At 41.5% G+C, this 25473-nt stretch overlaps 1 protein-coding gene across 4 annotated transcripts in view; it reads right to left on the bottom strand.

Moving 5' to 3' along the window:
• IGF2BP2 (insulin like growth factor 2 mRNA binding protein 2) overlaps window positions 1–25473 on the bottom strand; it is a 156664-nt gene that overhangs the window by 6312 nt on the left and 124879 nt on the right. For 2 of the 4 annotated variants that reach the window (XM_042998598.1, XM_042998599.1), the window contains exons 8-13: window positions 18634–18756; window positions 18142–18277; window positions 15705–15833; window positions 4932–5000; window positions 3967–4083; window positions 542–616 (exon numbers count right to left, since the gene is read on the bottom strand). In XM_042998598.1, the coding sequence (XP_042854532.1) occupies window positions 542–616; window positions 3967–4083; window positions 4932–5000; window positions 15705–15833; window positions 18142–18277; window positions 18634–18756 (649 nt within the window). The remainder of the gene's footprint in view (window positions 1–541; window positions 617–3966; window positions 4084–4931; window positions 5001–15704; window positions 15834–18141; window positions 18278–18633; window positions 18757–25473) is intronic. The other 2 variants (XM_042998600.1, XM_042998601.1) reach the window with 1 other exon arrangement.

The following is a 25473-nucleotide window of genomic DNA, read 5'->3' as shown; positions in this document are numbered from 1 at the left end:
CTTAAATGTTTTCACATGTGTTAATGTTTTCTCAAATTTTCAGTATTTTTAATGATAAGGACTATACTTTTATAAATATGTTTCTTTTAGAAAACTCAATTTATAATTTTCCCAGGGGAGAAAAAAGGGCAAAAACAAAATGCATCCGACCAAACTCCCAACAAGCTACTGGTCTTTCCCCTTACACCCTATGGTTATGCCCCCACAGCTTGAAGGGTATAAAATACTAAAGGAGTCTGAGACACTTATCCTCAAAACTGTGGCTAAGGGGTCAGAGATAGCCCAGAGGAGTGTCATTTGAACTAGGCACTGACAATCTACATTTCCATGAGAGAGAAGGGAAGGAGTGCTCCAGGAAGCAGAGCTCCAGGGAACAACCTGGAGGTAGGCAAGACAGCATGAGTCTGAGACTAGTGAGCAGCAGCAGGAAGAAAAATCGAGGCTGGGCCTCTCAAAGAAGTCTTGAACATGCCTCTGAGATGGCCGCCACCTGCTAAAGGCCCTTAGCTACTGCAGGGCTGAGGTGGCCCCTGGCACTGACCTTGAACTGGGCTTCAGGTGGGCCGGTGATGATGACCATTCTTTCGCTGACATCTGGGCCTTCCGCCGGGGCAATCTGCAGTTTACAAGGCAAGAGGAAAATGCTGCTGCCGGGCTGTGGTCCCCAGTCCCCTCTCACATACTAGCAAGGGATTATGGTGTGGTTTCTGCCTTTGCAACTGCTGCTTTCACTCTGGGTCTTAGGAAGATACCACCATAGTGCCCAGTATCAAATTTGGGTCTTTGACCATCCAGGCAGACTTGGAAGCAGTGCAAGGAGTTCCTGCCCGTCCCTGCCCCGAGCACCTGCAATGACTGGCCTCCTTTTACCGAGCCAAGGGAGTCAAGAGCTCTAGGAGGAAGAAGGAGGTGTAGGCTCAGCCAGCCCAACCCAGGGCCCCGAGGGGGTAAGGGCTAAGTCCACAGAGGCATTACTGTGGAGCCAACTTGCAGGAAAGGCGCCCCTGGTTCTAGTTCTCAGCTCACAGAGGCAATTGGCTGCAAGGGAGAGCTGAGCTAGAGGATGAGTGGCCAGAACCAGCTCCTCCACGGCACAGGAACCAAGTGTGACAGCACCAGAGCAAGGATGAGGTCACCCTGGTCCCAGTGTCTGCTCTGCAAATCCCTCCCCTCCCCGGCCTCCATGTCCTCATCTGTGAAATTTGGAGGTGAAATCTGGCAAGCTCAATGCTGCCTTCTATTTGTGAGTCTATCTGCTCTATTTGTGATTCTGAGTTCTCTTGTAACACAACTCAATGACAGACCAAGCAAGCATGGTTTTTTTTTGTTGTTGTCGTTAGACTCATTTTATATTCTTTTCTGCATACCCTGCCTTATTCTGAAAATCATTAAGGTAGCTTTGAAAAGGAAAACAGTGTAGCAAAACCAAAGTTAATTTAAAATGAGTTAAGGGTACACCATTTAGGAATGAGTCAAGCGTGAGGCTAGTACAACTGTCTGACATTCACCAGCCAAGACCAGCAGTCCAAGAGCTACTCGTATGCTCCTGCAGCTTTGGAATGACATTCCACCGGCAAACTCCCTCGAGAGCACCAGGAAGGAGAACCCTGTTTTATCACTGAAACAAACAGGACCCGGAGGGGAGGTGACTGCTGAGATCCCAGGGTGAGCACAGGCTGGAGTAAGGCTCAGGAGATTTGTGTGGCATTCTGAAGCCTGCCGGATGCTCTGCAGGGCAGAGTGACGGGAGCCCAGCTGTTGTCTGTGACCCAGGCATCTTGGGGTGTTATCTTCCCGACCTCACCTCAACCCAGCCCCTGCCAGCACTCAGCTCCCACATATAAGTGTACAGCTCTCTCCCTGCCCTGGGAGCATCTCCCTGTGCCTGTAGCTGTGGTCCCTGAAGACAAGCAAAGCAGGAATGGAGGGTTCTTTAGAGTGAGATTATCCATTTTGCTTTAGAGAAAATGCTTTCTTCAGTCCTGTTGAAAATAACAAAGCCAGGTCTGATTTTTAAAAGTAGAAAGCTTGTCTCACCAATACTTGGCTTCTGTGGTTTTCTCTCCTTTACTGCTATGGAGACAGGCAGGGATCGGGAAAGAAGGCAGCAGCTGGAGAAGCAGGATGTTGTGTGCAGCATAAAGGATGATGGGGTACTGCCAGCCTGCAGAGCCCGTTCTGTTCCCCTGGTCCTGCCCTGCTGTGTCTGCCCATCAGAGGCCATGAGTCAGGTGATACACCACTGCTCAACCTTGCTGGGACATAGAAGGATGGTGGGGACGCCGTGGAGTGGAGCCCAAGGGATTGCCCTCTCTCTTAGTTTCCTGAAGGCCAGCAGGGAGTGACTCTGGTATAGCACTCAGGTTGCTGAGGTGGAAAAACACTGGACCAGAGATCACATCACCTGGTCAAATGTCAGCTGTTGTATTCTTTACCTTCGTGACCTTCAACACTCAGTGAAACCCTCTGGGCCCTGTTCCTCACGGGCAACAGTAAGTGGGAAGGGAGTGCTCCAGCCAGTCCCAGTGGTGTTCAGCACACTATAGGGCAGCACAACCGATGAGGTCAGGGCCAGTCCTGCCACTTGCGTGCTTTGGCCTGGTCCCTGGGCCTCTCTAAGTCCCACTTTTCCCAGGGAAAAAGAGAGGATTTCATGTCATAATCCCTTGAGCCCCTTTGAGTTGAAATCATCTCATTCTGTCTCCTGCACGGTATTTCAGGCCACATGACTGGACACAGGGAAAGGCCCTTGGGGGCAGCCGGCCCAGTGGTCCTCCACGCTGTACCTGTCCTGCCACGGCTGCCGGCATGTGGACTGGGGTCTTAGCTGCAACAAGCCTGTTAGAAGCCATGGCCCCCCGTGTGCTGCACTGCAGTCCGCCCGCACCTCAGGGCTCCCGCCTAGACTCTGCGCTTGGCAGGTAACAGAGCTGAGGCCTGAGACGGGAAATGATTTGCCCAAATAATACTCTTTGACGGTCTCGCTGCAATTCTTGTGCTGTACTACTCAGAATGTTTTGTTTTTGCTTTTTCTTCAGCACACTTGCTGTGGGAGAAATTCCAGCTCTTCTTGTGGAGAAAGCGCAAGCATTCTTTCTCTCCAAGTCATGAGACTTCTCGCTCGGAATTCCGGGTTGTCCCATGGTAGCAAATTATTTTACGTAACAACGGAAACTCTGTTTTCAAAAGAGTTTCATGAGGCTTGGGACGTGCTCAGCATTCTGCCTGTGAGTCAGAGCCGATAGCTGGGCTTGGAGCAGGACCAGGGTCGAATAATCCTTCCCTTTCAGCTTCTCGGGCGCTTCTTCACATGGCGCTCGAAGGGGCAGGATGTGGGTCTGTAACTACACTCACCACCATTTCCATAAATCAAGGGGCCTTCCTTCCTGAGCCGCTCTGTGCAGTCCCAGGACTGCCTGTCCGGCTGTGATACCAGCTTTTGTTTACCTACAATTTTATCACTTTCCAAAGAGTTTTTCATCCCAACTACTTTCTTGAGAATTTGTGAAGCAGAGAGACTAACTAAAGCGTCAAAGCACTGATAACAGCGAAGTGAAAATGATGCTCTGCTGAAGTCTGCTCCCTTAGGTTGGGGAAAAAACCCTCAGCCTTTTTCTTTCCTCCCTCCCTCCCTTCCTCTCTTTTTTTTTTTTTTTTTTTTTTTTTTTTTTTTTTGCTTTATCTTCTTAAGAAGAAGACTATGGTAGCCCAAACAGGACTGGGTTGGCTTGTCTGTTACTAGAAATTTTTCTAATTCAGTTGTTAGTTGAGCAAGAAAGGAATGAGAGAGGTAAAGATGAGAGCAGATAGGATTAATCTTGGGGGCCAATTTGCCAGATCCTGTGGGAGTCTGTCCCCAGAAGGAGTCAGCGTTGCTCAGGACTAGCAGAAGGAACAAGGCACATGGGGTGGGAAGGTGGTGATGGAAGAAGGCGGGAAACAGGTGGCTGTGGAGAGCAGCTTTACCTTGATGGAGGCCCCAGCGAATCGAGCCAGCTGTTTAATGTGCGCCCCCTTCTTCCCAATGATGGCACCTACAGCCTGGGTCGGGATGAAGAGATTCACAATCTCCTGCTCTGGGTACTGGAAGGGCAGCACAAGACAAGACATCATTCCCACTGGGTTGTTCCATCAGGCACTCAGCAGGTACCTAGCATCTACGATGAGCTGTGTGCTGTGGGAGCCCTAATACCCAAGGAAATGGTCAAAATGGTGCATGGGATGCTCCTGCGGCCTAGGAGCTGCAGGTGTGAGGCCTAAGGAACAAACCTGGGCACAGGGAGCACTACATGACAATCGAAATGGGAACTCCTCTTGAGCAGCTCTGAATTTGCTGGATTCAGAAAGCTGTCTGTTCACAGGCTTTCTGTCATATGCAAATGTGATAAGTACTGCTCGCTCCTGTGTCTTTATCCAAGAAATCAATACTGTTATTAAATATACCTGGCCTGAGGACAGGGTCCTGAGGCACTTTGTTAGAAGAACAGGAAACAACTCTGCACACCTTGTAGCCATGACTGGTATCTTCACCAGAGTGACATCAGGTTCGAAAGAAGATAAGTAAACCTGCCGTGACCATGCCACATGGTGACAGCCGAAAGAGAACAGGGGTCGTCCCCATAGGGGTCTGTGGGAATGACATGACCCCATTTGTTCAAAGACCTTTAGAAATGCTCTTCTTTGCTAAATACTATCTCCTAATTTTATCTCTTGATCATTCGTATGTACCCATTTCCTGCCACCTGTGGATTTGTAAGCATTGGCAGGAGTGCTGACTGTTGGGGTAGTTTGGTGTCACTCACAAGAAGCCCTGGACACATAGGACCCAGCACTCACGCCAGGACATTCACTGGTCAGTCCACCACAGCCTATGTGGTACCCGCCAAAGGAGAGGGAAAAGTGGCCGACGGGCTGAACCGAGGGGCACTTACGGAGTGGTGATGCGGGAACGGCCCAAACTGGTGAGGGGGGTACAAGCTGGAGAAGTATCCGGAGTGAGTCTGCAGCATGAAAGAAATAGTCGGTCAGTCAGCAGCTGCCTACAGGGACATTCTCCAAACTCAGGGAGGCAAGATTCCCGCACACAGCACAGGCTCTGCGTACCGTCACCTGGCTCCACCTGGTCCCTGGCAGCTCAGATCTCTGCTCCACTTCTCCCACCGCAGCACTGAATGCCTGGCTGAATGTTTATCACGGTTAAGCTGCACCATGCTTTAGGCCCCTGGGAACTTACCACCACGGGAGTAACTCTTTGGACCTGCCCTCCCTCAGACAGGCAGGCCCAGTGGCTTCTATTTTCTGGGAAGCCACGGACTGTGGATTAAAAGGCACAGAGACAGTAGGACAAAATCTGGAGTTATTCACGGCCAGCAAATGTGCTCCTGGGAAGCCAGGTCTGTGAGCTCCCTCAGAGAGTTTTGAAAGGAATGGAGAGATTGAGAATGGAGGGATTGAAAATGAGGCTGAGAGAGGAGTGATAATGAGTGAATAAATAGCATCATGTGTGAGTGTGAGGGAGGGCCGGGAGGGAACAGGAAGACAAATGTGGATAGAAAACAAAAGAGCTATTACAATAACATTTAAAAAGCAGCTGCTTTTGGGACACCTGGGTGGCTCAGTCAGTTAAGCATCTGACTCTTGATCTCAGCTTATGTCATGATCTCACGGTTTGTGCGTTCGAGCCCTACGTCGAGCTCCACGCTGACCGTGCAGAGACTGCTTGAAATTCTCTCTCTCTCCCTCTCTCTGCCCCTCCCCTGCTCTCTCTTTCAAAAATAAATAAACTTATGGGGTGCCTGGGTGGCTCAGTCGGTTAAGTGCCCGACTTCAGCTCAGGTCATGATCTCATGGTTTGTGGGTTCGAGCCCCGTGTCGGGCTCTATGCTGACAGCATGGAGGGTGGAGCCTGCCTCAGATTCTGTGTCTCCCTCTCTCTCTACCCCTCCCCCACTCACACTCTGTCTCTGTCTCAAAAATAAATGTTAAAAAAATTTAAGAAATAAAAAAATAAAAATAAATGAACTTAAAAAAAAGTAGCTGCTTTTTGTTGAATATCTAATATACAAGGCACTGTGGTAGGTAATTTATTCACAAACTCTTCATCCTCATAACAGGCCTGCAAGACAGAAATAGGTCTGATATCATACATTCGTACAGACAGGACACTGACAGAATCCACAGTCTAGTTAACTGCACTTTGCATAAGGCCACATAAATGCTGGCACACCTGTTACAGGAAAGGAGGTGAATGGCTCAGAGCACCACGGGGTCAATGTCTGTGGACCAGCCCTGCAAGATGACCTCCTAGGCTTCTTACAGGGGTCTAGTGTTTGTTGGAGGGCCCTTGAACAAATCCCGTTGTGTTCTCAGTCTCCCAGATCTCCAGATGGACTTTGAGTTCCATATCACAACTTCATCTTATAACACTAGGGACCAAATGAAAGGGTTTCCCTTTCTGAGCTTGGAGAGTGGACTTCTGGCCTCGGGAAAGAGGAGACATGGGCACTGCAGGAGGGGCTTCCCCCACTGTGGGCCTAGGTGATCACAGGGCTGTGCTTAGGAACTATTGTGTAGACGCAAGCCTTTGCTCTCAGGTTTTGGAAGGAAGCTGTAGTGACACCTCACACCCACAAGAGGGTGCTATGAGACCAGCATTGCCTTGGCACTTTCCACTTCTGACTGGAAGCTGAGTGAAGAGGGCTTACCTGGTCCTGCTTCTTCCTTGAAGGGCATTCAGCTCCAGACCCTTCCTGCAGGTCCCTGTCCTGAGCCATGGAGGGTGAAGGGAGAATTTCTGTGGCTTTCTGCTCAAAGCTCTACCTTGGGGAAAGGATGCTTCCCCTTGCTCCCCCTCCATTTCCTCTTGCAGGACATCCTTTCTTTCAGGCCTCAGAGCAGCAATAATTCTTTTGAATTGTGACTTGCCTTTTCCTCCACAAACTCACATGAGACCAAGAATAGACCAGCCACAGTGTGACTCCTATTCTGGGTTTGAATACTCCCAACATAAACACTGTATCAAATTTAGACCTACCACTTGGGTTAGGAGAGAGAATTAGCTATAAAAGTATTAAAAGGACTAATTCCCCACTCCTCCTTGTGTTCACGAGCTACTACAGTGGGAAAACTTGTGGGGAAAGAATCCCAAACTTGGCAGTCAGGAGATCGTTTCCAGCAGAGGTGCTGGCTTTATGTACGTAAGTTGGTTTTCGGAATCAGAATACTCATAAGACCTGAGTCTGAATCATCAGCTCCATACAAGCTGGAATAATTTATTCAACTCTTCTGAGCCTCATCCACAAATGGGTTAAAATATCATGTCTAGATCTAGAAAATAAAATATCTAGATCTTTTAGAAATTAGATCTTCTAATATGTTGTGAGGGTTCCTTCAATCGTTCATTCATTTATGAAAAAGATATCTGAGCACCTATCACATACAAAGCACTGTTCTAGGTGCTGGGGACACAGCTATTAAGACAGAAAAGGTCCCTGCTACCATGGGACTTACGTCCTATTGGGGAGACAGACAAGTATTGTGAAAGAAATGAACAGGACGACGTGAGGAAGCAAAGCTGTGGAGATTAGGGTTGGGATGCCAAATATAGCTGGAGCGGCCCAGGAAGACTCTCTGAGGAGGTGACCTCTGAGTTGGGCTCCATGGAGGAGAAGGAACTGCACACAAGGCACTGGGGAAGGAAACATTGTAAGCAAGATTCTTAGAGGTGCTGAGCTAGGACAGGGGTTGGCCTTTGGAAAAACAGAAAAGGGGCCGGTAGGGTAAAAGCTGCAAACGATGGGGGGCAGGCAGTCTGAGATCACACAGGGCTTGTGGGCCTTGGTCTGAACTTGGATCTGACCCTATGAAGTACCATGGATGCCCCTGAAGGACGTTACGTGGCACTGAGTGGGGTCACAGGAGTGGAAGGATCTATCATTGGGTACTGTAGTACTGAATTGTTAGTGTTAAAAGAGTACTTATTTATAATGAAATGTATGCTTAAAGCACACGATTTCCCAACCTTCTATGGATGGAGTCTACAATCTCAACTGGAGGAAGGTTTTCAAAACACGCTTCATCACAACCGTCAGAGAAATCACCCGCTGATGACTTGAATAAATGTTCTCTTTAATGGGAAAACAGGTTGCAGCCATCTGATGAACCAAGAGCCCAAGGAGGGGGAGATCGGCAAGGAAGCCCACCCAACCCAACACGGCAGTCGGTCTCACTGTCCCAGTTTGAGAGTCCCTAGTTATTTTACAAAGGAGAAGCTCTTTTATTATTTTTAATTACTATTTTTTTAGACGCCTCCTTCCCCATGTATTGCTCCCACAGACCCTCCATCTGAAGGTTTAGAAGCCACCAGGAACCACATGAGCTGTTTTTGGTCTTAGGGTGAATCCCAAGATAAGAATTCCAATGCCAGAGAGATGAGGGGGTGGTGAAAAAGCTCCTCTATCTTTAAGAATTTAAGAAGCATTATGACACTAGGGAGTGGGGGAGGGGTGTTACAGTAAAGGTGACCCTGCCAAGTGTGTCCCCACCCCCTGCCAACAGAGGCTGCAAGGTGGGTGGTCATTATTATCCACCGGTTTGTGTTATATTCTCAGTTTGAGGGAAACTGGTGTCTGCTCTTCCTTTATGCTTCACTCTTCGGTGGGGGGGGGGGTTAGGTAGAGGAGTATATATCAAATGCATTAGTAAAAATTTAAAAAGCAATTATAAACAGTTGGACCTGCTTTTCCTGGAAGAACTTCAGAGTCTTTAGTCCCAAGCTGCTATGTATGACCATAATCATGATGTATGATTTAGGTGACAAACTGAAGCATGAAGAAATCACGGGGTGGGAAGAGTGAGGGGTGGGAAGAGTGAGGGCTGGGAAATGAGCAGTGGACAGAGCAAGTGTCAGGCATACAAATTTCAAATACTGAAACAGCTGTACTGTGAAGAAAGACTGATGCCACATTGCAAAGACGGTGGATGCTCTCCCTAGGAACCAGGAATGTGGGCATGGGCCTGGGGGGATGGAGTGGACTCGGCCAGAGGGGTCAGTGTCATGGGCAGAGGCTCTCCAAGATTCAGAAGGTACACCATTCTACGCCAGCTTGTCAAAGGGCCTCTCCACAATGGCTGCTTATCCACCTCTGTGTGTTCTCAAGGGACAACCTCAGGAGCTGAGGAAAACTAGAAACTGTTAAGTTAGCAAGAGGCAAAGCCAAGACTTGAGCACAGATCTGTATCTGACTCTGTAGCCCAAGATCTCAACTACTACCCCCAATGCTGCCCCACCTGGAACATTCTGAATTCACTGGTTCAGGTGGGGCCCATGGCATGTTATGAAAAAACTCCCCTAAGGATTCCAATATGCCTTCTGTTGAGTTTATTTAAGTATACGAATGGACAATTAAAATTATTAGATGTGTATTAAGAATCAGGAGCATGGAAGAAGGGAGCAAAGCCGAGCAAGGCAAACAAATGACCCAAGTGAATTCATTCAGAAAACAGAACTTTTAAAAAAAATTTGATTTGACTTCATTCATCTGTAAGTATACTGCTATGAGAAAAGATCAATGAGAGACCTAGATGGATTTGGAAAGGAAAAAGTCCACAAAGGCTGTATAAATAGCAGAAAAGACACTCCTAAAAAGTTCATCAGTGCATCAGAAGATTAACCCATGCAAAACAAAAAGAAGGAACTGGATATGAGAATGGAGAAGAAGAGCTACAATCCATAAAGTGGGAATTTCAGAAGGACAAAATGAAGTGGGGGGAGGGAGGGAGGGAGAAGTAATACTAACATGAAGTACAGAAGCAAAAGATTTTCCTGAAGCAAAGAAAGACCTGAATCTTCAGATCAAAGGGCAGAGACTCACATTTCTGAACTCAAGTGTAAAGGCAAAATACTAAAAAAAGGCAAAAACAAAACAAAACAAACAAACCAAAAAAACTCTTACAGACAGAAGGGAAAAAAAGCAATCTACGAAATAAATCAGGCTGGTAGCACATTTATCTGAAAAAAAAATACTAAAAGTAATGTTTTCAGAGTTGTAGAGGAACTATTACTCTAGAAATTCTAGACACCCAGTTGAACTTTCATTCATGTGAAGGGACAAGAAAAGAAGGGCATTTTCAGATCTAGAAAGGTTTAGAATTTATATTACATAAGTGCAATTGCTGAAAAAAGTTGTATAAGGAAGCATTCCTGACAAACAAACAAAAAAGCCCCCAAATAACTCAAAAATGAGAGGATATGGAGCACAAGAAACCATCTGCAGTGGACAAAGTAACCAGTTACAGTTTAGTTAATTCTAAACCACAGGTTATGAGACTGTGTATTCATTAGGAAAAGAAGCTGAACAGTTTGGAATAAAATTCCAGATTATTTCTAGAGTGCTATGACCAAAATACATGAAATAAAACTTATTAGAATAAAGAATCTGACAAAACCATAATCATGGTGGGAGAAGAGCAAACTCCTCCCATAATAAGTCATACAGATAAAAATAATCAGATAGAGGATATGAGCCACCAATCAGAAGCTTGCTTTTATAGCTATAAACACAACTTCAAGCCCATCAGAGAAGGTGCATCCTTCCAAATGCCCACGAATTAAAATACTGACCATGCATGAGTAAGGTCACAAAAATCAGAAATGCTGCCATAACACTGTCTGAATACCAAGTATAGAAAAGAACTGCAAGATAACAAAAAAGAACCCATCAACTACTTAGAAATTAAAAACAAACAAACAAACAAAGCCCTGGCAAATGTGGTCAAGGAAAAAAAGAAAACACAAATATATGATGCTAGGAATTACAAAAGAGTAATACACAAGTTGGGAGACTTAAAAGGCAATAGTCCACTTTGTACAATGTTATGCCAACACATGTGAAAGCTAGATGAAACAAATACTTTTATGGACAAATAAAAACCAATAAAACCAAGTTAATAATTTATAATAAACTGAAAAGTTTATAAATGATTTGTCTCCAAAAGGTGGTAGGCCCAGATGTTTTATGGATAAAATCTTCAAGGAACAGAAAAGTTACATATTCTTTAATTTTCCCAAGCATATTAAAAGTTGGTCATCTCTCCAATTCATTCTTTTAGGGAAAAAAATAATCCTGCTGTTAAAGCTGTCGAAGAGAGTATACAACTACAGTAATTATAGCATAGACAAAGAGATGAATGGAGCAGAGTCCAGGAAGACAACTAAGTGGGAATTTAGTGTATGAGACACCTGGAATTTCAAACTAAGTGATTAAATGGTACATTATTCAAGAAGTGATTTGGGGAAAACCGGCTATCCATTTGGAAAAAAAAAAAAAAAGATCTTTTTGTCAAAGTTTAAGTCAAGATAAATTCCCTATGAATTACAGATACAAATAACAATCCTCAAAATCCAACAATTAAAAATTATTATAAGAAAACATGGGAGAATACCTTTACAGTGTTGGATGGGACATGTTTTCTTTAGCATGACACCAAAGGCCAAAATACAAAACGTCACTGATTTAACTACTTTACTTCTTAAAATTTCTACATGAATTCTGGTGAAGAGAAATCTGTGAGAATTTAAATTGCATATACCTTTTGATGCAATAATCCTAGTCTTAGATAATTTACTTTTGGATAATACTCACACATTGTGCAAAGACTTATGAAAAGGAATATTCATTTTGACCCTACGTGTAGTAGAGAAAACCTGGAAACAATTCAAATGTCTAAAAATAGTGTGCTGGTTAGAAAAATTACAGTAAATTCATACAATGGTATACTATGTAGACATTAAAGAGAATTAGGTTTAATTGTGAAAAGATGCCCATAATAAGTGAAACAAAAACAAAACCCTTGTAATTCTGTGTGTATGACATGATTCCACTTATAGTTTTGAATAATATGATTGTATATATGCTTAGAAAACATTTTTGAAAAATGGAAACATAAAGGTGCTATACTTTGGGGGGGAGTGGTTATTGGGTAAAATTTGGGTAAGAGAAGGCAGGCCACGGGACATGTTTACAATTTTCTTCATACAATAGTTTGTCCAAAATATATTTAAAATTATTATGGCACAAGACACGACAAATAAAGCAAAGAGAAATAACAAGCTGGTGAAAAATACTTACAGTATGACAAGTGGATAATGGCCTTAATATGTAATTGCTGTTACAAATCAGTAACAAAAAGATGGAAAATAAAGATGATGACAATAGCACTAATTTTACACAGAAAGAATTATGTGCAGGTTTTAACTTACGCAAAAACCCTTACAACAACACCATGATATATACAATTACCACCCCCATCTTATAGACAGGGACACTGAGATGCAAAGAGGTTAAGGCATTTGTCCGAGGTTAAAAACAGCAAGTGATAGTAGACAGATTAAAATGCAAGTGGTCTGGCTCCAGAACCTATACTGCCTTTCAAAAGACTGATGGGCGAAGGATATAGAAAGACAATTCATTAGAGGGGAAAAAATGGCCAGTAAAAACTGTTGAGCCTCATAATAACAAAAGAAATGTATGAAGTATCAGACTGCAAGGGATAATCACATGGGTTATGAGAGTATGGGAGAAAAAATCTGTATCACACATTGGTGGGAGGGAAAAGTAGTATACATCCTCCATGTATTGAAATTTATGTATTATGTATCAACATTTACGTATTTTATAATTATATATCATGTAGAAAATTTATATATTCTTTGGCTCAGCAATTCTATTTCAAGGAATTTATTCTGAGGAAATAACTGGATAAAAGAGCCAACGTACAAGGATTTCCACAGCAGAGTGAATGCCTTGAATATATATATTTTAGGTACATGTAGCATGTATTTAACATTTAGAAATTATATGTACACACACTCATATGTGCAAACACTGGTTATTTCTACATTGAGAAAAAACTTGCACTTTCTACATTTCTGTATTATTTCTTTTTTATTTTAAATTTATTTTAACATTTATTTATTTTTGAGAGACAGAGAGAGAGCATGAGCAGGAGAGGGGCAGAGAGGGGGAGACACAGAATCCAAAGCAGGCTCCAGGCTCTGAGCTGTCAGCACAGAGCCCGACACAGGGCTCGAACTCACAAACCGCGAGATCATGACCTGAGCCGAAGTCGGACGCTTAACCGACTGAGCCACCCAGGCACCCCTGTATTATTTGCTTCTTAAATGCTATGTACATATTACTTTTATAACCAGAGAATAGTAAGTTTTCATACATACACATATGCTTTCAAAATTGAAGAGGTTAGAGACCAACCTTGGCACGTGTAAGCTCCACGTATAGAGGTACAGAGACTTCCTGACCTTTGGATCCCAAGAGCAAAAGTACTGGTGTTTTGTGATACATAAAAGGAAAGAAATACCCAAGGTTTCTGAAAATCTGAAAGCCTACATGACAAGAAAATAATAGAAGTATTTAAAACATGCCTATCGCTCCCACCCCACTCTGTCCTCAGGATGCCTGGGCCCATCAACCTGCAATGCACACACTGCAGGTGTGGCTTTGGGGACCTGTCCTAGGTCCTGCACAGGTAGGCAGTGATGGCCACCTCCATTCCCTGGCTCTGCACTTCAACAGCTGCCCCAGGAAAGGAGAGTCACAGAGAGTTGGGGCAACTATGTGCTGTGGTTAGAATTGAATCTTGATCTATGTGATCAAGATCAGAACCACATGGCTTTTAGCTTCATAAAGAAAGTAAAATCTATTTGATGAAGAACAGGAACTATGTATTTTATTTAGTAAAATGGTTATTGTACTGTTTTAGTGAAAATCTCAGATGAAAAGGAGCTTTCCAACTGGCAAACCTTATTTTCAAGTTTAGAAAATATCCTGCTATCACATGAGAGCTTCTCCCCTGGTTTTATTTCAAGGGTCTGTGAACTCTTTCTGTAAAGGGCCAAATATATATTTTAGGCTCTGCAGGGCACAAGGTTTCTAACTGCATCTACTCAACTCCACCATCATAGCAAAAAAAACAAATAGACAATATATAAACAAAGGGTCATGACTATATTCCAATAAAATTTTATTTACAGGGGTGCCTGGGTGGCTCAGTGGGTTGAGTGTCCAACTTTGGTTCAGCTCACAGTCTCACAGTTCATGAGTTCAAGACCTGCACTGGGCTCACTGCTGTCAGTGCAGAGCCCGCTTTGGATCCTCTGTCCCCCCTTCTCTCTGCCCCTACCCTGTGTGTGCTCTCTCTCTCTCAAAAGTAAATAAAACATTAAAAAAATTTTTTTTATTTACAAAAATAAGTGGTGGGGGAGTCTGGCCCTTGTGCCAAATCTCAGAGTAAGGGTTTGCTTACCCCCTCAGATTACCAATTTTAGAAGTGGCCTGTTTTAACATACCTTTCCCCCACTGTTTATCTCAAGTTCTGAGGTTATCTTCTGTAGGCAGTAGACACAGCCTTTCTCCTAAGAAAAGGAGATGTGTCTCAACACCACTGAAATGTCCCAAGCTTGGTCATTGTTAAATCTCACAGCAAAGACTTGGGGACAGGCACCTGTCATCACTGTTCTAAGTCCCTGGAGCAGACACATGATTGTCACAGCTGCCACAATCCTTCTTGTCACATCCCAGATCCCACTTATCCCGGCTCTCATCTCCACACACATGGCTCAATACTGGGCCCCATCCTTTAGTTTAAGAGAAAATGGATATAACTCCAAAGAAATGGTATGAAGATTTAGAAATGGCTCAGAAGATCTGTACATAAACAAGACTGCAGAATGTGTACATTCTTGTGACTAAAAATGTGGGTGCCTGTTCATGTCTGTATATTCTTGGCAGAAGAGCACAGTGGTTTCAGTCTCTCTACAAATAATCCAAAGAGCTACTAGGAATGCTCACACTGCAATGCCTACACTAGGGACCACCTCTCAAAAGAAAAGAGTGGCCAAGGTAGCGTTCATCAACCTAATTCTTCCCACTACAAAGTATGAACGTTGGAGGAAAGAAAGTTTGCTTAAAAAATAAGCAATACGTATACAGAAGAATTAGGAGTGAAAAAAAAAAAGCTGTCAAGTATCCTGAACCCCAATTTGATAACGTATTGATCTATAATGCTTGTAAATGGAAGCAACAATTAGAAAACTTGTGAACATTCACATTTCTTCTTTTGTTGTTAATTAGGACTCAGTAAATACTTATTGAGAACCTACTAAATGCCAGGCATTGTGCTGTTTAGAAACAAATATTGTGTATTATTTTCTTTTAAAAAATGTCTATTAATAAAATATGATGCATTTGAGTTGTAGACACAGGCGAGAAATATATGTAATATATATATGTGTGTATATATATATGTACATATATATATATATTCAAGAGTCATCCAGGTACCCTATTATTTTAATAAATGAACAATACTCATGATTCTTATTTGAATTAAGAAATTCAAATTTCCTTTTTTATAATAGGCTTCTAGTTAGTGAATTTGCTAGCACTGTAGTTTCTTTCCTAGGTATGACATATACTATGTTTCAGAGCACGTATTTAGAGGATTTTTAATAATATTTATCTGTCCATTAGGAAGAAGTCCTAAGAAATGTTGGATTTATCCTACAATCACTTATGAGCACAGCCTCCAAATTAAAGCTTTAGCTCGCTGGTTCAACATAGCAGAGTAACGCTGCTGCCTGGGGGTGCCCAGAACATGAGCAAACCTCTGGGTGCTGAGCTACTTACAGCGAAAGGGTGGTAAGGGGGAGCGGGGGGAGCTCCTCGGGGCCCTGTTGGTGGAGGCAGCACGGACAGTCCTGTTGAAAAGATGCCAAGTGCGCTGAGGTTCAACCCCGGGATCAGATTGGCTTGTTGCTGGGAACAGAAATGGAGAAAAAGATGAGGGGAGGAGACCAGAGAGGCCCAGCTTGCCTGAGTCAACCTCCATCTTTTGTCCGGTCTCCTAATCAGCTCTGCCCTGGCCTCACGGACCCCCTTGCTGCTGGGGTGGGCTCTCCAAACCTCAAGCTGACCTTCAAAGCTTCTCTGAGAGTGTCTACACATCTTAACACAGCCAACAACGCTCCTCTGGGGGACCCAGGCCACCATATCTTCTCTCCTGCTAACCACTCATCCCCACCATGCCCAGTCCCACTCCTCTCTCCCCTCTGGGCCTCTGCACACATTATCCATCATGCAGGGAAACTGCTTCTCTTCCTCCTGACCTAAGTCCTACTTGCCATGTGGGTTTCACCTGAGCTTAGGTGTCTCCTCACTCCAAAGGTCTCCACTCCAGTGACCTTTCTGTGTGCCCCCACCAACATTCCTGTGTTTCCTTCAAATAATATTTGAAATCTCATCACATGGTATTTGACTTGCCTGTATAGTTGCCCCTTCCCTTTTAGATCATAACTTCCTCATGGACAGAGACTATATTCCTCAGTGTTGTGTGCTCAGTGCCTGGTACATAGTAAGTACTCAATAAATACTTGTGGAATGAATATGTTTAAAAAATATTGGGTTAATATGTTTTTCCAACTCTATCCAGAGAAAGATCAGATCTTTCACTAGGATACCATAACACATGTAAACTCCATTCTCAGGTTCAGGATGGTTCACAACTTTGAATTTTTCACCATTTAGTTGCGAGTGTTGTGATTATCTCACTTGCTTACTTATTTCACATTTCAACATGGGGATGCTCACCTAGGCAGGGGGTGGGTATTAACTGCACAGGGATGCAGTCATCTGGGCTGTGTCCACCCTGCCCCTACCTTCATCTCCCTGAACACTAAGCAGTTCTCTAACATTTTCTGTTTTCTTATCTGTGACTAGGGTCACCCATTAACTTGCCTTCTTTTAGGATGTTTGGAATAGGAGAGATGGGTTCTTTAACCTTTACCCCATTTGATATATAAGATCCAGTAATTCTGTTAATCATCTGTCAACGCGTGACTTTGGTACAGATATGAATGAATCTAAACGATACGCTAAGTGGAGATACTTAGAGCACCCAGACCCTTTTGTAGCTTTTCTGGATGACATCATATGATGTCAAGAGTCCAAAAGAAGACAGTGATGCCATCTGAGGATATTTCCACAGACAAATACACACAAACGGGGAGAAGGTGACAATGTGATCTTGTACTCATCATGTCCCATATGTGATGTGGGCTGCTAAGGGGGTGCTGGGGCGAGGAGGGGATAGTGTTCTGACCTGAGCAGGAGGGTCCTTAGAAAGAGGTGCACTGATGGCACTGGCTTTAGCCTACGTAACTCTTTGTCAACATTTACTCCTCTATGAAACATCACCAGGTCTGGGATTTGCTTCCAGGTCATTCAGGGAGGCTGGGAAAGCACATGGAGGCTTAGGTGAAACAAAGCAGGCCATGAGTTGATAACCACTGAAGATGGACTATAGGCATATAACGACTTATTGCAGTATCCTTTCCTCTTTTATGTCAGAACATCATTATAATAAAAAACAATGAAACAAATGACTCCTCTGAGTTGGGCTTGGGCTTTGCTGACAGACGAGATTTTTAAGATTTCTGAAGGTCAGACTGGTGTCTCCCCATTGTAAAGTGAGAATCAGTTAGCAGTAACAGGAAGGACAAGCCCAAATCCAGACGTCTGCCGGAACAATCAGGGACAGCCAAGGTGATTGACATTTCCCGGGTGATCCAGAAGTGCACATCAGTAAGACAGGGATGAAAATCAGAGTTTACTTTTGAAGCATTTTTAAATTTAAAAAGTAACAGGACAACATGACAGAAAGTTTGTAAAGTAGAAAAAAATCCCACTTTCCTAATATACCAGCTGTTTTTATTTTTGTAGGTAGCCTTCCATTTTGCTCCATACTATTTTACATAACTGTAACCCTAGTTAAATACACTTCTATCTGCTCTTTTCTTAATGAATATCGTAAGCAATTCGTCATTTTATAATCCTCAAAGTTAAGATTTTAATAGCTTCACACTATTTTGTCCAGTGCATTTATCATAATTTACTAGTTGGTTTCCTGCTTGTTTTAATGCTCTTGCCCCAGGAAGGCAGGAATAACTCTGCAGATCTATTCTAAGGCACTTCCTCACCAGCTGAATGACAACTATTCTTAGAGAGGCTTGTGTCCTGCCTGAAAACACATGTGAAAACCAGTAGAGAAGAAAGCATTGGCACTTACATTAACAGCCAGCATATCATTTTCAAAGGCCTCACGGAGCTTCTTCATAATCTCTACCTCTGCATTGGCACAGGCCTCGACTGTGCCCTTCACAGTGATGGTTCTTTCAGGGTTGTATATGCTCAAATCCTGCAAGCTGGCCACCGGGAAAAAAGAGAGATTTCCTTTTTTCAAAAGGAAAAATAAAATCCCAGAAGGATCACAAACAAGTCTTGGTGGAGGACGTGGGGAGAAAACTGGATTCCCTCACCACACACTGTCGTTATCAAATACTTGCCATCTGATCTCGCGTCTTAGAGGTGACTTAGCTCATATCCATAGTAGAAAATGTCTGACTGTAACTATTTATGTATTTGTTTTGATGGTGTTAGATATATTTACATCGTTTATAATTATGTTCCCATTTTAAGGAAAAGTAGATGAAGGAGTTGGGCATATCAAAATGCTCAAGTTTTCCATTTTGGGCACAATTAATCTGAATGGGTGGCTTACGATGAGATTGTTATCTTGGTCCCTGTCTCATGTTCAATTTTCTTCAAATTTCTGCCTTCTTTTCCAATAAGTCTTCCAACTAAGCCATTGTGGGCCAAGATCTTCAGAGGAATCTCTTCGGCTCTAAAAGAGACAAACAACAATTTAACACTTATGGTGGGCACATTGGTTGTCTCCTAATAGCTATTAAACCACTTTTGTTCCCTTTACAAATGGGAGCCATTTTGTTTAGGTATCAAATGGTGATCCAGAGTACATGAGTTCTGATTAACATAAACCAAATCATAATAATATATTCCCTTGTTGAGACTGATTGGAAGTGGGTGCCATGAGGCAAATCTAGCCAAGGAAGTAAGAGGAGAAGTCTGTTACAGGACTTTAGGAAGGTTTCCTTGCTCTTAAAAAACACAAGGAAGAACACCAGCCAGATGGCAGAGTAGGAAGCCACAGGTTCTCCTAACCCCACAGAGACATCAAGTTAACAACAGAGAGACTAGAACACCTCTGTGAGAATTCTAGAGATCAGCTGAGAAGCTATAGCACCTTGGCCACTGTAAAGCCAAGAAAGGATTCTAGCAAAAGGAGTAGGAAAATTTACAGCATTTGGTGTGCCTGTACATGCTCCTTCCTCTATGCAGCATAGCTAGGAGCAAATGGGAGGAAATACCCCTTATCAGGAATCCTCCCATGGGATGGAAACCAAAGACTTGACCATATATTCAACATATGTCTTATCTAGGAGCCACCAAGGGGTCGGTTTCTGTCTTGCTGACTTGGAGCACTTAGGAGACTGGTGCTAGAGTTTTGGAAGGCACTGAAAACAGAAGTGAGCAGTATGTTAGAGCTGCAGTTCTACAGTCAGAAACCAGGGGAAGAAAGAGATGAGAAAAGGTTTGAGAATCCCTAAGACCATAAGCAGGGCTGGTAAGTGAAGGTCTTCCCCTGAATGAAACCAGTACACAAAGACTGAGAGATGGTTGTTTTTTCAAATGTTCAAATTCCAGCAAAATATTAAAGGACATACAAAGAAACAGGGAAACATGGCCCAATCAAAGGATCAAAATTTAACTCCAGAAAACAACCCTAAAGAAATGCAGATCTATGAGCTACCTGACAAAGAATTTATATAACTGTCAGAAAGCTACTCAATGAGAACACAGACAGACAACTAAACAAAATCAGGAAAACTATGCATGAAAACATTAGAATATCAACAAAGATAAAAACTATAAAAACAAATAATGGAACTAAAAAATATAATAACCAAATCAAAAAAACTCATTAAAGAGGTTCAACAAGCAGACTTGACAGGCAGAAGAAAGACTGATCAAACTTGAAGACTGGTCATTTGAAATCAGGAAGTTAAAGGAGGAAAAAGAAAAAAGAATGAAAAAAGCCCCCAAAAAGCACAAAGAAAGGCTAAGGGACTTATGGGCCATGCTAACGGATACTCATGTGAATCCCAGAAGGAGGAAAGAAGGCAGAGAGCTCATTTGAAGATGGCAGAAAACTTTCCAAATCTCAGGAAAGAAATGGACACAAAGATTCAAGAAGCTCAAAGAACTCTAACTGGGACAAAACCCAAGAGAACCACACTGAGACATATTATAATTCAAGTGTCCAAAGTCAAAGAGAGAATCCTGAAAGCAGCAAGAGAAAAGTGATTAGTCACATACAAGGGAGTTTCCATAAGATTATTAGCAGTTTTCTCAACAGAAACTTTGCAAGACAGAAGGGAGTGGGATGATATATTCAAAATGCTTAAAGAAAAACACATCAACCAGGAATACTGTAACTGGCAAAAGTGTCCTTTGAAAATGAAGGAGAAATAAGACTTTCCCAGATAAACAAAAGCTAAGGGAGTTCATTATTGTTACACTTGCTCTATAAGAAATGCTAAAAGGAGTCCTTTAATGGAAAAAAAGGACAGTAGACAGCAACACAAAGCCATATGAAAATATCAGGTTCTCTAGTAAAAGTAAACACACAAATAGAATATAACCTGTACTATAAGAATTCTGATGCATAGAATTTAAATAACATTTCAAAAAAGATAAATCTGTTAGTGGGTATAAAATACATAAAGAGTAATATGTGACATCAATAACAAAGTGGAGGGATAGAGCTGTAAAAGAGCAGAGTTTTTGAATATTATTAAAGTTAAGTTGCTATCAGTTTAAAATAGAATCCTATAACTTTAAGATGTTTTATGTAATTGCAATGGTAACCACATAGAAAATGTCTATAGGATATACACATAAAAGGAAATGAGAAGGGACTCAAAGTATAACTAAAAACACCCAAAAAGCAAAGAACAAAGAAAAAAACACACAAAAGAAAGCAGTAAGAGAGAAAATGAGGGACAGTAAAGCTATGAGACTTACAGACAACAAAATGGCAATAGTAAGTCTTTCTGATGAGTAATTACTTTAAATGTAAAATAATTAAACTTCCCAATCTAAAGACATGGATTGGCTGAATGGATTTAAAAAAAAAAAAAAACACAAAGAAACAGAATGAAAGGTTTCAAATCAACAACTTCAAGGAATTAGGAAGAGAATAAACTAAACCCAAAGCTAATTTAAGGATGGAAATGATAAAGATTAGAGCAAAGATAAGCAAAAGAGAGAGAGAAAAAAGGAAAAACTGAGAACTGTTCTGAAAAGATCAACAAAACTGACAAACATTATCTAGATTAACTAAGAAAAGAAAGAACACGCAAATATCTAAAATCAGAAGTGAAAGAGAAGACAGTGTAACTCATGTCATGGAAATAAAAATCATTACAAGAGAATATTATTTATAGTTGTACATCAACAAAATAGATAACCTAGAAGAAATGGATGTTCCCAGAAACACAAACCCTACTAAAACTGAACCTTGAATAGAAAATCTGAACAGATCAATAATGAGTAAGGAGACTGAATCGTAATTAAAAACCTCCCAACAGGGGCACCTGGGTGGCTCAGTCAGTTAGGCCTCTGACTTCAGCTTGGGTCATGATCTTGTGCTTTGGGGGGTTTGGAGCCCCACATCAGGCTCTGTGATGACAGCTCCAGAGCCTGGAGCCTGCTTCAGATTCTGTGTCTCCCTCTCTCTGCCCCTCCCCAGCTTGTGCTCTGTCTCTCTCTCAAAAAAACAAACATTAAAAAAATGAAAAAAAAAAAAGAATTAACACCAATCCTTCTCCAACTCTTCCAAAAAACTGAAGAAGAGGGAACATTTCCAAACTGATTCTATGAGGCCAGCTTTACTCTAATACCAAAGCTAGACAAAGACATTTCAAGGAAAGAAAACTACAGGCCAATATCCCTGATGTATCCTTTGATACAAAAGTCCTTAACAAAATACAAGTAAACAGAATCCAAAAGCATTACACCATAAAAGGATGATACATTATGACCAAGTAGGACATATTTCTGGAATGCAGGGTGGTTTCAATATATAAAAATCAATGTAATACACCACATTAATACAATGAAGGTCAAAAACCACATGATCATCTCACTTGATGTAGAAAAAGCATTTGACAAAAAATTAACACCCTTTCATGATAAAAACACTTAACAATCTAGGAATGGAAGGAAACTACCTTAACAAAGGCCATTTGTGAAAAGCCCACAGTGAATATCATATTCAATGCTGAAAGACTGCAAGCTTTCCTCTAAGATCAGGAATCAGAGAAGGATACTCACTTTCACCACTTGTATTCAACTTAGTATTGGAAGTGCTAGCTAGAGCAATTAGGTAAGAAAAAGAAATAAAAATTGAAATTGATTCAATTCCAAATTGAAAATCTAAAGACTCTGTTTGCAGATAATATAATCTTATATAAAGAGAACTCTGAATTTCCAACAAAACAAAACAAAACAAAAACTGTTAGAATAAACTCATTCAGCAAAGTTGCAGGATATAAAATCAACATACAAAAATCAATTGTGTTTCTATACACTAACAATGAACAACCTGAAAAGAAAATTAAGAAAATAATTTCATTTACAATAGTATCATAAAGAATAAAATACTTAGGAATAAACCTAACCAGGGAGGTAATATATTTATACACTGAAAACTATATAACACTGGTGAAAGAAAGTAAAGAAGACAAAAATAAATGTAAAGACATCCTATGTTCGTGAATTGGAAGATTTAATATTGTTTAAATGTCCACACTACCCAAAGTGATCTACAGTTTCAGTGCAATCCCTTACCAAAATCCCAATGGAATTTTTTGCAGAAATATTCATTTGGAATTGCAAGGGACCCTGAACAGTCAAAACAATTTTGAAAAAGAAGAACAAAGTTGGAGAACTCACACTTCCTGATTTCAAAACATATTACAAGGCTACAGTAATTAAAAGAGCATGGTAGTGGCATCAACATAGACAAATAGGGGTAACTGCATGACTCAGTCAGTTGAGTATCCAACTCTTGATTTCGGCTTGGGTCATGATTCCAGGGTCGTGCGATCGAGTCCCGTGTTGGGCTCTGCACTGAGTGTGGAGCCTGTTTGAGATTCTCTCTTTCTCTCCCTCTGCCCCTCTTCCTTGCTCATGTGCTTTCTCTCTCTCTACAATTAAATAAGACAGACAAAGAAATCAATGGAACAGAACTCAGAACCCAGAAATAAACCCTTGCATATATGATCAAATGATCTTTGATAAGGGTGCCAAGATAACACAGTGGGGAAAAGGACAAATGGTGCTGGGAAAGCAGGATATCCACATGAAAAAGAATGAAGCTACACCTTTATCTTACTCCATACACAAAAATTAACTCAAAATGGAATAAATGTAAATGTAAAACTATAATATTCCTAGAAGAAACACAGGAGAAAGCTTCATGACATTAGACTTAGCAACAATTTCTTAGACATGAGACCACAAAAGCACAGACAACAAACATCAAAATAGAAAAATCCAACATCAAATTTAAAAACTTTTGTGCATCAAAGGACACAATCAACAGAGTGAAAAGGCAACCTAGGGAAAAGAAGTAAATATCTGCAAATCACATATCTGATAAGGGATTAAATCCAGAATATATTAAGAACTCCTACAACTCAACAACAAAAGAATCAAATGACCCATTTTGTTTATTTTTATAAAATTTTAAAGTGTATTTATTTATTTTGAGAGAGAATGAGATAGCATATGTTGGGGGGGGGGGCAAGGGGGAGACAGAATCCCAAGCAGGCTCTGAACTTCAGCAAGAAGCCCTATGTAGGGCTCAAACTCACGAAACTGTTAGATCACAACCTGACCAAAACCAAGAGTTGGATGCTTAACCGACTGAGCCACCCAGGCAACCCCCTCAAATGACCGATTTTAAAAATGGGCAAAAGACTCGAACAGACATTCTCCAAAAATGTATACAAATGGCCAATAAGCATATGAAAAATGCTCAATCTCACCAATCATCAGAGAAATGCAAGTAAAAACCAAAGAGATACTGTGAACACAAAATATTATTTCACACCCGTTCTTTTGGCTGCCATCCAAATAACAGAAAATAACAAGTGCTGGTGAGGATATGGAGAAATTGAATCCCTTGTGCATTACTGGTATTATAAAATGATGTAATTGCTATGGAAAACAGTATGGAGGTTCCTCCAAAAATTAAAAATAGAACTACCATATGATCTAGCAATCTCACTTCTCAATTCAAAAGAATTGAAGGTAGGATTTTAAAGAGATATTTGCACACTCATGTTCATAACAGCACTATTCCCAATAGCCAGAAGGTGAAAGCAACCCAAAGTCTATCCATGGATGAATAAATAAAATGTGATGTATGCATACAATGGAATATTATTCAGCCTTAAAAAGGAAGAAAATCCTTTCGCATGCTACAACATGGATGAATCTTGAAGACATTGTGCTAAGTGAAATAAGCCAGTCACAAAAAGACAAATACTGCATGATTCCAGTTATATGTGGTCTCTAAAGTAGTCAAATTCATAGAAACAGAAAGTAAAATGGTAGTTACCAGAGGCTAGAGGGAGAGGGAAAAGGGGAGTTGTTCAATGGGTACAATTTCAGTTTTGCAAGATGAAACAGTTCTGGAGATCTGTTTCACAATAATGTGAATATATAAAACATTACTGAACTGTACACTTACAAATGGTTAAGTGAAATAAATCAGAGAAAAACAAATACTGCATAATCTCATTTACATGTGGAATCTAAAACAAAACACAAGCTCATACGTACACAGAACAGATTAGTGGTTGCCAGAGGTAGGGGATGAGGGGTGGGCAAAATGAGTGAAGGGAGTCAAAAGTTACAAACTTCCAGTTATAAAATAAATAAGTCATGGGATATAATGTACAGCATGGTGATTATAGATAATACTGTATTGAATATTTCAAAGTTCCTAAGGGAGCAAATCTTAAAAGTTATCATCACAAGAAAAAAATTGTAAAATTATAATTATGTATGATGACACAGGTTAACTAGACTTATTGTGGTGATCATTTCACAATATATACAAATACTCAATAATTATATTGGATAACTGAAATATAGTGTTATCTATCAATTATACCCCAATTAAAAAATGGTTAAGATGATAAATTTTATGTGTTTTTGAACCAAAAAATGTTCAAAACAGAAGGAACAAGGATGCCCTCTCTTTCAACTTTTGACTATTTTTTTTGTGGGGACACAAGGTCTGAAATTACTATACCCATCCTGTCATCACCACGGGAGCATCAGATACCTCTGAGGAAGACAAAGTAGAAAGAAAGGTTGTGGGTCTCTGAGTCCATGATTCAACTGACCCTGGAGCCACCCATCTTTCGACTTCTCATTATGTTACAGAACAATATTGTTTCTTAAT

Source organism: Panthera tigris, chromosome C2 (assembly GCF_018350195.1).
Source record: "Panthera tigris isolate Pti1 chromosome C2, P.tigris_Pti1_mat1.1, whole genome shotgun sequence".
Taxonomy (NCBI): domain Eukaryota; kingdom Metazoa; phylum Chordata; class Mammalia; order Carnivora; family Felidae; genus Panthera; species Panthera tigris.
Note: the sequence above shows the minus strand (reverse complement) of the source record. Positions and strands in the feature narration are given on the sequence as shown.